The sequence below is a fragment of the Sabethes cyaneus genome, chromosome 3 (genome assembly GCF_943734655.1).
Source record: "Sabethes cyaneus chromosome 3, idSabCyanKW18_F2, whole genome shotgun sequence".
Lineage (NCBI taxonomy): Eukaryota > Metazoa > Arthropoda > Insecta > Diptera > Culicidae > Sabethes > Sabethes cyaneus.
In genome coordinates, this window is record NC_071355.1 from 16,908,957 (window position 1) to 16,924,839 (window position 15,883).

General features: G+C 39.4%; 1 protein-coding gene across 1 annotated transcript in view; it reads left to right on the top strand.

The window, feature by feature from the left end:
* LOC128739314 (adipokinetic hormone/corazonin-related peptide receptor variant I-like) overlaps window positions 1-15,353 on the top strand; it is a 121,184-nt gene extending 105,831 nt beyond the window's left edge. The window contains exons 9-10 of the mRNA XM_053834792.1: window positions 11,975-11,983; window positions 15,117-15,353. Of these exons, the coding sequence (XP_053690767.1) occupies window positions 11,975-11,983; window positions 15,117-15,353 (246 nt within the window). The remainder of the gene's footprint in view (window positions 1-11,974; window positions 11,984-15,116) is intronic.
* Window positions 15,354-15,883: the final 530 nt, after the last annotated feature.

Here is a 15,883-nt window from a genome sequence, read left to right on the forward strand (position 1 = left end):
GTTTATAAGAATCTGTGAGTGCCATTGTTTAAGTGAATGCTTAAAAGAGAAGGGCGAAATATTCAGATTCAATTCTTCATTGAATGCAATGGTGACTTTGAAAATACGTGGACGGGGGTTCATAAGTACAACGCCTGCAACCATTGAGACATAGAGATTTCTTTTAAAAATCACTTTTGTGCATCATAAAGGTTGAAATAGTAATGAATAACCAGTCCACAGGTTATTGTATTAAATATGATTATGCGTAGCTTGATAGGTTGCAATAATCTTAGTTTAACTTGCTTGTGGCCTTTAAAAGGGCCATTGTTTACAAATAACATTAAAGCCAAGGCACGTTCATCACAAATATGACGTTCGAATGTACTTCTCTTTTGATATGAATGGCACCTCTCAAGCAAAAAAGGGCATGCGTTTCAGTAAACCATTAACAATAAGATAGGCATTAAAAGCCGGGCTGAGCGAATTTTCATGCCACGCTACCAGTTAATTTCAATACAACAGCCATGGCAAAAAATTAAACAATTACGCTCGATACTTTGTTCGTACTGCCAGCTTCACCCCGTAATGAAAAAGTTGGACATGGTGGAGTACTTCGTATCCGCTGAATAAATCCAATCTGGCAAAACATCATTCCCCACGAGATAGGCAAAAGCGTTGAACGGAAATCTGGTTCCGGCCACCCGATAGTGCTACACGACCGTAACGTGCATCAGAACCTGAAGATCGAGAACAAGGTGGTCTAATAGTTCCGCGCTTTGGGCCGGGAGGTCGGAGCAACCGGTTAAACAGTGAAGTACTGGGCCAAAATGGACATTTTTTTGCGAAAGCTTTAGTCAACGCTGGTTATGTCTGAGTAGCATGCAATCATCCAGAAAACGGCTTAAGGTGCTGGTGAAAAACATCTTTCCGACGAAGCACAATGTCGCGTTCATAATGGGTGACGAAAAGTACTTGACGTTGAGCGGCAACGACTGGCAGAGAACCAGGTACTTTACGTCCCCCACCAAGAAAATAAGCGATGACGTCAGGAAAATCTTTCCAAAGAAGATCCTTCTGTGGCTGAGGATCAGCGAGAAGAGAATGTTCAAGCCGCTGTTGTTTTTTCGGAGTTTACGGTGAACAAGGAGATTCGAAGATACAGTACGAAGTATCTACCGGATGTTGCCGTCTTCATCAATAAGTATCGCGCAAAGAATGAGAAAGTCTTTTGGCCGGCTCTGTCCTTGGTCCATCATGACAAGAGATCACTAGAGGAGATGGACCGGCTGAAGAAAAACGTTGTACCGACGATCACCAACTCTCCGAACGTTTCCCAACTGCTACCAATCAAAAATGTTTAAGCGAAGCTCAAACGGAGCATTTACACCAATAATTAGGTGACCAAAATCGAGAAGGAGCTGACCACCAAGGCCACGAAAGAGTTAAATAATATACCGACGTCTATCTTTTGATTGGCCACCAAGAAGGTTCCAGTGAACCGCCGTAAAGCCACCTGGCAGGGCGTCAAAGCATTTTTATAGAAGGCCTAATAAATGTAGGATTTATGGATAATTTGTTTCATTGCATTATCTCTTGTATTTTTTTCTTCGCCATCCAAAATCCGAAATTTTGTCAATACATACGTTAAGTGGCAAAGTATTGGATAAAGGGCGAATACGAAAAAATGATAAACTTAGAAGAAATATTGATCTTGAAAACAAGGGGGCGCCAAACCGGCCAAGGTTTCGCCAAGGGCGCCACAATATCACGCTACGGCTCTGTCCTCCTACCACAGGCGAGAGGGGTCTCAAGCCATCATAAATTAAATTCATTTCCCCAAAAAACCCCACATGCCAAATTTGGTTCCAGTCAAGCAAATTCAAGTTATGAAAAAATTTGTATTTCATTTGTATGGAATCCCCCCTTCTTACAGAAGGCAAAGGTTCTAATTCACCATAGAAAAAAATGTCTGCCTCCAAAAACCTCCACATCTTAAATTTGGTTCTATTTGCTTAATTAGTCCTCAAGGTATGAGGAAATTTGTGTTTCATTTGTATAGGAGTCCTCCTCTTACGCCCTCCATAAAATTGCTGGTCATTTTATCTATCCAACGACATATAAATTGTAAAGTTTCGTTCAGTAGTTTAGTAGTTATTACCATTTGAAATCTTTCATTCAAACGTTACACTTCTATTTTCGTTTTCACAATGTGCTACCCAGTCCAGGTATAGTAAACAAAGACGTAGGACTCTACGTCAAAAATCAAAAAGTGCGAGTGTCACGAAAATATGAAAGATTTTGATCGCTAATAGCTCTGCCAATTATGAATGAATTTTTATGGCTTAGATTCCGATCGACTCATAAAAAATGTAACAATTTTGTGATTTCAATTATAACAATCTTTTTCACTCACTAATTAGTCAAAATTAACGAAAAATTTCAAGGTCAAATATCCCCATACATTTTCTTTGTGACCGCTTTGCTTTACAGGCAGCAGGGACGACAGTTAAATAAACCATCTGTTTATTGTGGTTTTCGATTACTTTATGCTTAGAAAAAAAACCCCTCGTCCCCTCGACAGGTCGAAGATTCTTTACGACGTTCGGACTTATACTAATCTGATATCTGTGCTTGGGTATGGGTAGTATGCCAGAAAGAGTGATAAAATCCTCTCGTCCTAACAAGACTTCGTAGGACCGCGTCAAACCTGATCCAGTTTGATGTCCTAAAAGTAAACAATTTTGTTAAAGTATAAAGCCACCCCTACCTTTCAACCCAATTTATCTTTAAACATTGAATCTAGTCCAAATTGATGTCCCGAAGGTGAAACGTCATAGAAAAGTGAGCGGTAATCCTTTCGTTTTGCCAGATTGTATCCACATTCGCGCCTACGAAATTTGTTTGCTTTTTGACAATCCGGCATGGGTTTTCGTGTAAGTGCAAACAGGATTAAAAATCTCTTTAACTTCCGCAGTCGCGAATAGGCACTGCAAGAATTCGTTCGGAACTGTTGACTTACAAGGAAACACGGCTGAAAGGATATTTGTGTATGTGAAGTTACGCAGCAATTCTCAAAGCGAGGAAATCAACGACTCTTCTAGCCGAGAATAGTTTTGAATGTCAGTTGGTTGCCTGCAATTCTTCACTATTCAATTGTCAAGCATTACATTTAGATTATTTTCTTTCGAAAATGATGGACAAGACGAGGCAGGAGGGATCTCTAGTGACGTTAAAGTTTATTTGATCGTCAAAAAAACTATTGACTTGCAAAAATTTGGATTTCTCAACCTGCAGCACAGTCAAGCCATTTTGACATAACAATTTTTTGATATCATCAAAATACCTATATTTGTGAATAGTGTTTGATATTGACGAGAGATTTGAGGCGCTATTAACATTCTTTTAAAAATAATTAAATTTTATCAACCTGCAGTATCAAAGCAAAGCCTAGGTGCTACATTCCGTTATCGGAACTTGACCTTCTGTTTTTTTATACGACAGACTTCGCAGCCAGCTGTTAGAGTGAAGGACAATTGCAGGGCCAGTTGCTACGAACCTATTGACTCTAACAGCCTCCTCCAGTCGAGATCCGAACATATGACGACTGGCTTATTAGGTCAGCGTCATACCTCGGAGCCAACTGGGAGGTATCAACAAACCCTATATATGCTGCATGTAGCATGTATACATCAAGAACCGAATTATTACATACATGGATACATCCTACTATCGCTACAAAAAGACTCGCGTAGTCCTACGTCACCTATGCGGTCGTGTCTTGTACACAACTCCTCTGATTTTTTTCAACGGTTTACTTTCAAGGCATCAACTTTGTCTAAATTTAATGTACAAATGATAAGATCGATCGAAGGGTACGGATAATTGATAGAATAGTTTTACACTCACACAAACTTGTTTACTTTCACGATATCAAATTCGTCTGGGTTCGATGTTTAAATAACAACATCGATCAAAGAGCGACGGTAGTTTCGAGTTTTTACAAAATTATTTACCTTCAGGACTTCAGTTTGATTCAGGTTTACTGGTAATGAATAATTCCTGTCTCGTCCTAAATAGGGATTGTGCGCGCACCGTTCGGTGGGTGCGCAAAACCGGTTGATGCAATATCCCAAAAAAAACTTTTTAATTATTACTTTGTTTAATTTATCGATAGGATCTTTTGTGGTCCCTAATCGTATTTGCAGCTAGTTATTTCTACTAGTTTAGACAATATCCATTCCATATTTTTTAAGTTTTGTATGAAGCTGATGTGTTAAACCACTATCATACTCGACAGCCACCCTTTTCAGATCTTCTTTTTTTATTCAAAATAGATTGAATAGTTTCTTTCTTATAACTGTTCAACCTGGCAATCTCGAAAATATATCTCAATTCAGTATCTTTTTCTTCCTTACTCAGTGAAAGAGTTTCCTCACGATGAATCATGTGGTGGAAAGCAGCCATTTTGTTTTGAAATGAGTGGTTGGACGTGATAGGTATCACCCGTTTAGTATTGATGGGTTTCCTATAAATTTCGAAATCAAATTTTGTGGAATTCCTTATGACAACAACCTCTAGGAATGGAAGTCTATTGTTCTGTTCCTTCTCAAATGTAAAATTAAAATCTCTGTGGACATGGCTTACATTAATCATGTTTTGAAAAATTTCTGATCGATTGTTCCAAATATCGTTAAAATCCATTGAAAAATGGCTGAGTTATAAATCATAACCACTTTTCATTACATGCTCATTTCTCGTACTTCTAAAGTGCACCCCTATATAGAAATCAGAAACGTAGTTCTATGTTAAAACATGAAAAAGGTTGCTACACCCTTCTAGTTGGATTATATCAGTATTTGTTAAACGTAGTCAAGTAGTAACAAAATAAAGTAATATTAGCTATATTTTTGAGTTCTTTTTGTATGCTTCGATATAACGTACAACTTGAAAATTGAATTGTACGTTATATCGAAGCTCCCATATAATCCTCGCATCCTGATTGGTTGGAAAAGGCGTCATCGAAGTTTGCTCGTGTTTTTTGCACTCATTTTAGTGTTATTTCAGAAACTTCCCGTCCCAACGGGTTGAAAATTCTTTACGACGTTGAAAAACCTGTACAAATTTATCATCTGTGCTTGGGAAGCACACCAAGGTGTAAAACCACCCCTTCTCCTTAACCAATGTTATGGTTTGGATATTTAACCTAGTGCACTTTGATGTCCTGAAAGTAAACCATTTGATCAAAATATAAAACCACCCCTTTTCTTCAACCGAGTTAATCTTTAAACATAGAATCTAGTCCAATTTAATGTCCTGAAAGTGAAACATCATAGAAAAGTGAACGGTCATCCTTTTCTTTTGCCAGATCGTATCTTTATAGGAACTGCAAGAATTTGTTCGGAACTGTTGTCTTGCACGGAAGGGATATTTATGCATGTGACAGCAAAATCAGCGACTCTCTTATCCGAGAATAGTTTTGTATGTTTCTTTTGCTGCTTTGCGTCAGTTACTTGCTTGCAATTCTTTACACAGTTTCAAAAGTCAAGCATTATACTTAGATTAATTTCTTTCGAAAGTGATGGACAAGACAAGGCAGGAGGGTTCCGTCGTGATGCCAATGTTTATTTGACCGTGTAAATAAGGCAGTAAGGTACTCGCAAAAATTTGGATTTCTCAAAAATTGCAACACAGTCGAGCAATTTTAACATAACAATTTTTTGATCAAATCATCAAAATACATATACATGTACAGTCAGTTCACAATCATGGGTCACACACAAAAGGGTTGATTATGCGACGTTCTGAAAACTTCTGCTAGAATTATGGGTCATTTTAGCTTTATCTGTTAATTAATGCATGAATATTATACTAATTGATTGATAAACTTATTATTCATAACCAGCACTAATAATTCGGTGATTCAAACGGAAATTAGCAGCTGAAGCTACAATGACCCACTTTTGTGGACTGACTGTAAATAGTGTTTGATGTTGAATTGAGATTTGAGCCTTTATTAACAATTCAGTCGCTAAATTTGGAGTACGTTAGCGAAACCGGTAGCTTCGCTAAAAATAAACCCTTGAAACCGCTAACCGCTAAATCGCTAAAGCTGCATGAAAATTGTGAAATCATTCAAACTTTACCTCGCCGTTTTTACATTGCATTGGTCAGAAATAATGTCACAAATTAACAAGTTTGTATGCGGTTGAATCACCAAAATAATAGTATTACTCTCTGATAAATGACAGAGGGAGTATCATATGATATACCTAGAGCACAGAGAACAGATTAACAGGCTACAGAATTATATTGCGGCCTACAGAAATAGTCAGACTGGTAGTCTGTTGTCTGTGAGTAAAGTAATCAAAGGTAACTTTTTTCGAAGATGCCTACCTTTCCTTGCCTTTGGTCTTTTTATTTTCGGACGATTTTTTCGGTTTTCGAAAAGTTGGCATCCCTGAGTTGATTTCCGTTTTTAAAAATTAAATCAACCAACGTTGAAGCTAAACGCTCTTGAGCAGTGAAAATTGATTGTTTCGTTTTTTCAAATAAAGAATTGTAAGGTAAGTCGTGTATCAAAGCATTGAAAAAATATTTATATTTTTTTAAAATAAATTTTATTCTTTACATTTTTATATTTCTAACAATTTTTAAGTTTTATGTTGGAAAACGGATACTGGTATTGGCGGGACAGCCGCCGTGGACGGGAGCAAACGGCGCACCGCTGGGCGCGGAACCAATTAAGACCCCGTTGCCGGGAAGAAGTGTCTGAAGAAATCAGCTTCACTATTCAGCAGTTGCAGTACTGGCAGCTGGAGCTGGCTGAAAAGCAACAACAGATGTTGGAAATACTTTCGCGAATTGAGGCAGCATTGGAATGACCACTGCGCAGCCCTCCGGGTATACAGCAGCCGCCAGCTCCAGCTGCCGGAATGCAGCAGCCGGTTCCAGTTGCTGGCATGCAGCAGCCGGTTGATTTATTATTAGCTTTTGAATTATTGAACCAAATCATTTTTAATGTTTTTTAGAATTTCGGCTGGGCAGTGCTCCTGGAGCCAGTTGAATTGAACAAAATATTCGCCCTAGATCATAATTTACTTAAATTTTGACGTAAGACTTACGGCAAGGTTTGGGATATAGAGTGTTATTCCAAAAAATGACAAAGTTTTCTCGTCTCAACAAGATTTGTTAACACCGCGATTTAACCTAGACCATTCTGACGTGTTTGCTTGGGAAATACGCCAGAAAGAGTGATAAAGCACCCTCGCCAACAAACTTCATGGAAACGCGATTGAACCTAGTCCAAGTTGATGTCTGTGTTAAGGAAGTGTGCCAGAAAAAATGACTAAACTCCTTCACCTCAACATATTGCAAATTCTTTACGGCGAAACGATTAAACCTAGGCGAATTTGATATCTGTGTTGGAAAAGTGCGCAACAGCTGTAGTGTCAGGTTATAATTTAATTCTGTATGGATGCGCAAGTTTGCGTTGCATTGGAAGTGTAGTGAAAAGCTGTGCTGTTGATAGAATGGGATTGAATTGGTAAAATACCTTCAACGTGGCAGAACGATTGGTAATAAAAACAATCTTTAATTTCTGTAAGGTAGCAGGAAAGCAATAGTTTGTGTTCTTGATTTTGTTAAATTGTTTCCAAATGCACATAGAAATAACTCGGGAATATATTGAGGATCGGACGTATACAATGTTACTACTTTCATAAATGTTACATACAACGCATGTAGCATGCAGGGTTGCCACATGCACAGATTGTTCTGAGTTTAACAGATATTTGAAAGAAATCGCCTGTACAGAATCTGTATGTATAGAATTACACAGAACCTAGCACAAATATTTCTTTACATTAGAGAATCAGCACTGGGAAGTTGATAAAAGGGGCGAATCCCTAACAAGTGAAGAGAGATCTAAATAAGTAAAAGGGGTTGCGTTTCTCTTGTGTTTAAACTGATTGCAGTTGTGCAACTGACTTTGAGAAAAGAGGGGGGTTTCGCCGAGAAGGAATATATGGTAAATAAACTTTTATTTCGCTTCCATTATAGGGATTTTCATAGAGCAAATCGATGCATAATTAGCTACGTGACAGAAGGGGGAGCTGACTGAGAAGAAACTGACATGTAGGGGGACGAGGACCGTGAGTATGAATGCATGTTCCGCCATAGCTCCGGAACTTCTGGACTGTTCTTCATAGTTGTTTGCCAACCACATGGTTTTTTCCAAGATTTTTTTTCCCACGGGGGGGGGGATAATTTTTTTTCCATGTTGGGTATTATTCTCCGTTTTATTATAGCTATGTTGTCAAGATGACGTACCACTATCAGAAGTGATTGTCATTGTTTGGCTAATAGCATTTGTCCAGCCCGGTGATGCACTTCGGATAAAGTGCACTACTGCGCTGGGAGCTGTTCTCCAAATATCAGAGGGTTCTAACAACCCTCTTTCGAAGAACCTTAATCTTTCATTGAGAATTGCCGGACATCGGCATACCAGGTGTTCCGAGTCTTCTTTTTCTATGCAACAGAAGCGACATATATCATCATGAAGTTTTCCCATTAGCTTCATATGATAGCGGCTTGGACAGGGTCCTGTTATAAGACCAGTAGCTCCAAGATTTTGCGAGTAATTGAAACGTTTGGAGAGATAAAACGTTTCGACAGCCTAGCATTGAAAGTGTTATTCCAATTTGATTCCACTTTCGTACATTCCCATGCTTTTAGCTCCATTTTTAAAGCAGAAGCAGATAAGTAACAGAAGGGCTCAGGTCCTACAAATTGATGAGATGATCCGAGTCTTGGTAGTGCATCAGCTCTTTCATTTCCATCAATTCCACAGTGACCTGGGACCCAGTACAAGTTGACTTGGTTCCGACAAGACAATTTTTGGAGTGATTGAATACATTCCCAGACAAGTTTTGATGTGCATGTCGCCGACTTTAGAGCGTTTAGAGCTGCTTGGCTGTCGGGACAGGTTGCATATATTTGAATGTCTATAGTTCCTGCGCAAGCACACAGTCGTACATTCTAGAATTGCTTGTATTTCAGCTTGGAATACAGTTGGCCATCTGCCCATAGAAATTGACATGTCTATTCCTGGGCCAATTACTCCTGCTCCCACTTGATTGTCCATTTTTGAACCATCTGTATAGAAAACTGTCGAACCTGGACGAATATCGGGACCACCATCTTCCCAGAGATCACGTCTAAGCTCAAATACACGAAATATTCGGTTGAAGTTGTATTTTTTCTCCATCCAATCTTCATTACTGGTTACAAGAGGATTAATACTAATAGTTTTTAGAACACTGAGATTAAGGTTAAGTCCCCTTCAAAAAGGTTCATTGATCTTTTGATCCTCAGAGCACTTTTTTCAGCTTCTAATTGTATAAACCGATGCAATGGAAGTATATAGAGTAAAGCATCCAATGCCTTCGAAGGTGTACTTCTCATTGCACCTGTTATTGAGAGAGTGGCTAGCCTTTGAAGTTTTTCCAGCTTTGTTTGGGTAGTTTTCTCTTTCGTTTTTGGCCACCAGACCAACGAAGCATAGGTAATCCTGGGTCTGACAATGGCCGAATAGATCCAATGGATCATCTTCGGTTTCAGTCCCCATAGAGCATTTCTTGCTTTGTTTACTGCTTGCTCTAGATGTGTGTTCCAATTGAGTTTTCTGTCAAGAAATACTCCAAGATATTTGACAGTGTCTGAAAGTTTTAAAAGTCTTCCTTTCAATCTGATGTTATTTAATGTAAATTTTTTCGTTCTCGTAAATGGTATGATAGTAGTTTTATTGGCATTTATGCTGAGGCCCTGCCTATCACACCATGATGAAATCAAATTTAAAGCCATTTGCATTCGGTCGGCGATAATAGAATCAAATTCGCCTCGAACAATTATGACTATATCATCTGCGAAGCCAATTATTTTAAAGCCTAGCGCCGTCAACTTTTGAAGAAGATCATCAACTAATAAAGACCACAATAGAGGTGATATTACGCCTCCTTGTGGGCAACCTTTTACTGCTCTAAAGCTTATAGATGAGCTTCTAAGGCTTGCTGATATCTCCCTTTTTGATAACATTTCGCTAATCCAGTCGATAATGGATATATCGAAACCACGTTTCGTCATAGCTGTAATCATTGAATTATGAGATGAATTATCAAATGCGCCTTCTATGTCAAGGAAGGCACCTAGTGAAATTTCTTTCGCTTCAAAAGACTTTTCTAGTTTTTTTACAGCAGTTTGTACTGCTGTTATTGAAGATTTGCCTTCTTGATATGCGAATTGATATTCGCTCAAAGGATCTTTGGCTAAATATGATGATTTTATATGCTCATCAATTATTTTTTCCATTGTTTTTAACACAACGGACGATAAGCTTATCGGCCTGAAGGATTTTGGTGAAGTCTTATCCTTCTTATTAGCCTTCGGAATGAACGTGACCCGTACTTGTTGCCATACTGCTGGTATATGACCTAGTATCAGGCTTGATTGGAAAAGGTTTGTTAGAATAGGTGTTAAAAACGCCTTACCCTTCTGTAGTAGTACAGGAAAAATTCCATCCCTACCCGGTGATTTGAAGGGTTCAAAAGTGTCAATCGCCCATTCAACCTTGCGTCTTGTAAAAATTTTTTGGCCAAAGTACAAGCATCATTCCTGTTTCTATCTAACCCAGTCATTTCACTCGCTATTTCGTGAATGTCTGTCCTGGTTTCAAGATTTACAGTTCTCAATACCGGTGCACTTTGGTCTCCGCATGTATTAATAATTGAACAGGGAAAATGTGTTCTCATCATTAGCTCTAATGTTTCCTTAGTTGAGTTAGTAAAAGAGCCATCCTCTTTTTTAAAAGTACCTAACCCATTAGAATGATCTTTAGCGAGGATTTTTGTGCAATCTAGCAGTTGCCGGAGCATGTTCAATGTTTTCACATGTGTGCCTCCAATGAATCCTCTTTGATCTTCGTATTTCCCTTTTATAGGCAGTGAGAGTTTGTTTATACTCCTCCCACTGTTGTGTTCTTTTTGCCCGGTTAAATAATTTCCGAGTTTTCTTTCGAAATTTCTCCAAAGTTTGGTTCCACCAAGGTACGTCTCTAATCGTAGAGCGTTCCTTCGCAGGACAGCTTTTGTGATAAGATTGTTGGATCAGGTTTGAAAATTGTTTTGAGTTGTCCTCAAGTTCTTTACATGTCCCTGAGCAGCCTTTCAAGTTCTTGACACCAACCTTCAGTTTCAAATTATACTAATCCGAGTTTGTTTTCCTGGGATCTCTTATAATTTCTTCAAGTTGCTGATTAGCTTCGTAATCAAATATGGTTTGCTTGTGATCGGACAAAGATTCTTCATTCGATACGTGCCAATTTTTTATTTTATCAGTCATCGTTGGACTGCATAGTGTTAAGTCAAGTACTTCTTGCCTTATTGCGTTTACAAAAGTTGGCTCTTCCCCTTTATTGCATATATCTATATCATTTGATGATATATGGTCTAAAAGGAGTTCACCTCTGTTATTGGTATCTGTGCTGACCCAAACAGTGTGATTGGCGTTTGCATCACATCCAATTACAAGTGCTTTGTTTTATTTCTTGCAGTAAGCAACCAAATTTACCACTTCTGATGGAGGTACTTCACCCAAATCTCCTGGAAAACATGCAGATGCTACGCAAATTTAAGTCGTGCCATGGGTCGTTGGAACCTCCATCATTATTGCTGTGAGATCTTTTGTAATCAATTCTGTAATTGGAAAACTTTTGATGTTTTCACTAACTAAAATGGCAGCTCTTGGCGTGAGCTCAACTTCGGCGTAAATCAATTTACACGACTTTGTAGGAATTCCTTGTATCCTATCTTTAAAGGTCCAGGGCTACAGCAGTTGCAGTTGCTCCCTTTGCATGGTGAAGATTCACCTGGACAAATTTAACATTTTTTCTTTGTAATTTTATATGATTTGTGGTACGATCGGACCATTTTGGGTTTAGTCCTGCACCGTTGACACCACTGGGTCCTGGGATTTGACTGATTATATCAGCATCGCCAGTTGCCTCTTGGGTCTTATCGATGTCAGGGTCACTCCTGAGCGCTGATCCCCCACTTGATTTGTTATTTATATTTAGATTAAAAGTTTCATTAATTGTTTCCATCTCAATGGTCTTAATTTGCTGGGAGAAAGAATCAGCTGTCCCTTACCAGGTTATAACAGAGGGAGCAAATTGCTGCACGGGGTGCCCTGGTACCATGCAGGCTCCGTTCGACCTTGGGAGACTTAATTAGACCCCCCCAAGCATTCATCCTTAGGCACGGGTCGCGTTGCACCGAGGATTGGGGTCCTCCTACGCAATTTACTCAGAATGCAGCATGCTCCAATGTTGTTGCTACATTGGAAGCAAGAGTTTTTTTTACAAGATTTGCCGCGGAAGAGACTCGGTGTGCAGATCTAGATGGATCCTTCACATGTTTGTCTTGGAGCCATCCAGCACTGCACACCGAAAGACAAATCTCAACACTCCTCCTTTATCCTGGCTTGTGACAGACAGTTCGCGTCCCGATCCAATTTCCCCATCACTTGTTCACTCTTTTTATGGAGTCACACGTGTTAGTTCATTAGCGTGGTCTCTCACTGGCGGAGTGGGGGGGGGGCTGGGGGGGGGGTAACAGAAGACTGTTTCTTACCAGGGGAGAGAAAGGTTCAAATAAGTAAAAGGGAGTGTTTCTCTTGCATTTGGAACGATAGCAGCTATACAAGTTGTTTCACTTCTGAAAAGGGGAATAGGGTGGCCATTAAAAAAGGGGAGGTTCAAAAACGTAAAAAAGGCTTTGTGTTGATTTACAGGCATTACCGAGAAGACTATTTAGATGTGGTTGGGGGACAACGTGAGAGGAACTGACAAAGGGAGTAGACATATTCAAATGAAAAAAAGGGTTTTGTTTCTTGCATTATGAGTTTTCGTTACAACAGATGTACAAGTGACTGAGTGACACAGGGGCCCCGAGTGAGCTCGGGCAATCAGCTAGTTAATTTAAAAAAGGATTTAAGAGAGAAAAATTCAACTGTTATTTAGAGCTTTAATTCGTTGATTTTCACGAGAGGAGTTAAATTTGATAGCGCCTTTCGTTGTGTTATGAATTTCAATATAAACACTAACGCGATTTGAACGAATGCTGTCTATTCTACTATCACAGTTTTCAAACAAGACTACGGTTTCGATTGAATGACAGTAGTAAATCGAGAAAATATCTTGAAGAAAAGAGGTGCTTTTACACTTTTACAAAGTTGTTCACTTTCAGAACATTAATCAGATTATTCAAATTAAATCAAAGCAAATAATCCTTAACCGAATGGGCGGGGAAACTATGTCGGCTTTATTTTAAAATTGAGCCATTCGAAATTGCACATAAACTTGACATCGCGGGCTTGGAAAGCAAAGGCGTGCGTTACATGGGATTGATAGATTCGTAAATTCAAGACAGTGTTTGATATTCTTGCTTATTTCAGTAGTGAGGCACTTTACTGAAGAAAAATCCATAATTTTACCATCTGTGTTCTTATCGCCGAAGAAAGGGTTATAATTTCGTTTTAAAATTAAGAAAGAAGTAAAAGTTTAATAGACATTTTTGCTTCGAGGTCGGTCAACCGCCAGCTAGATTCGAGGTACGATTCCGGTCTAACAAATCCAGTCTGCTAGCCCCGTAATTGTCGCACCCGACTGCGAAGTATAATTTAGATGAGGTTATGAAAAAACGCGTCAAGAAAAATATTGAGGTGGAACGTAATTGTTGCTCAAAAACACTTTAGGTAAATTTTTTGTGTCCCACGCCCAGGAGGCCTGGGCACGCTTCATGACATCAGTGAAATTTGTCGATATGAGAAGATAACATGATGTTATTGTTATGTACTTAGCTTCTGATGCAACATAGCATCCAGCAGTGACTAAAATTTCAGTTTACGGAACAAAGGGAAGAGGTAATTTACTTTTAAATACTCGAAAAGTGGTGTGGAATACCACCAGCTACAATGAGAAATTCCGGCATAACGACGAAATTGAGATGCAAACTGAATTGCAAAGATGTTCGTTCCTCTGTCTGGTACTTAACTGTAGAGTTTGTGCTGCTGCCTGGCAATTTTTAGCTTGAAATTCTTCTCGCTACGGATCTGATTTCATGTGCTCAGCTAAAACCGCAGCATGTGTGCAAACATTTGCAGTTAAATGGGAAAGTTTTTAAGAGACAAATTTGCTTAACTAAGATATAAACTTCCGCCGCTTGTTGTGGCAATGAAGCCAAACTTGTAGTGAGTTTGACAGTTCCTTCCGTATAAATAAAATAAAAAACGATGGTAAAAGTTGAAAACGACTTCAAGTGATCAAAATTTTCATCATAGCAGGCAAAAACTTATCAATTTCATGAATGGTATTGTTATTGATTAAAGCGTCATCCACGATTTTTCTGGTGTTCAAGAACCACCGAATTTTCACAACGCCTCCACTGCTCAATAAAAACAAAACAGCATTTCCTATAATTTGAAAGCAATCGTCCTACAATCCCATCACAGAGCCTCGGCAAACAGTCGAACCTCTACTTATGAAAAATGTTTACCTTCGTTTCGTTTTTCTCGTCCATTTATTTCCTACCGCCAACCAATTTGGAACTGCAATCACCATTTCCGGCTGGTACCCACCTACTGATAAACGACTCGGTCGAATCTTCCGAGAAGGCAGCGGCTGCCTTCAGCAAACGACGCGCTTTGGAATGGGATATTGCTCCGCAACAACAGCAGCCGCAACTTCTGCTGGCAGAAACGAGGTAAGTTGAATCTGGAGTGAAACAGGAAATTGACACTTTGTGTGAAGTACGCACATTCAAAAGTTTAATATAACACGGTTTCATACTAAACGAGCTCACAGAATTTAACACAATGGCACAACCAAAAGTTCATTCACTAAAACTTTTTCCATACATGAAAATTAGTCAAATGCTAATATTGCTAACCTTCCCAGCAAGTGTCTTGCTTTTGGCAATATTAACTTCAGCGATCAAAGCAACCTTCAACAAAATAATGTAAACTTTACATGTATTAAAATGTGTTTTGTGTCTCCCGTTCTGTGCCCTCCCGCCCCCCGGCAGCCAACCATCCGGAGCGTGCACATGACGGCATCTGCGCTGACGACGGGAGTGCCATCCGGTGCGTACGGTCGGCCGAAAGCATATCAACCCAGCTACAGTGATTTCACCATGATGGCCGACGAACGTTCGCTGATACTGTCGAGACCTTCCTTCTACTCGGATCCGACACCGAACGAGCTGGACTTCTCGGTGGACAGCAATCTGACCCGCAGCCTGGACACCGGCGGCTGGCGATGATAGATGAAGAGCGACGTCGTCGGTCCAACGATGATGTTCCGGGCTGGACCGGGTTGTTGTTTGCTGTTTATCTTCTATTGGAAACTGCACCGCCGACAGCACTATCATCAATTTGGAATGTGTGTCCTAGCAGGGGCCGGTTAATTTGGCGGGCACGTGCGTGTTGGAAGCGCAAAACGAATCAAATTTTCAAAAAAAAAAAGGTTTGTGAGTACAAAACGAAATGAACAATCGTACAAACAGTGAGACAGTGAGTGAAATCAGCCTGAACCGGAAATGGGATCGGATCGGATATTTTTCATACTCGTGTTAGACTTTATTTTTCTATTCGGGATAGTGAGGAAAAATCGAAATGAAACTTGGGAGAGTTTATTGTAATGCTTTTGGTGTCAAGCTTTGCTGTCGAGTAGTAAGGTATCACGGCCTAATAATTTCATTTATCTCATTACTTATTTTTTAATTCTTTTAGTTTGAATGTTTTTTCTACAATGTTTCTTCTTTGAAGTGTTTGTTAAACAGTAAGGTATGTA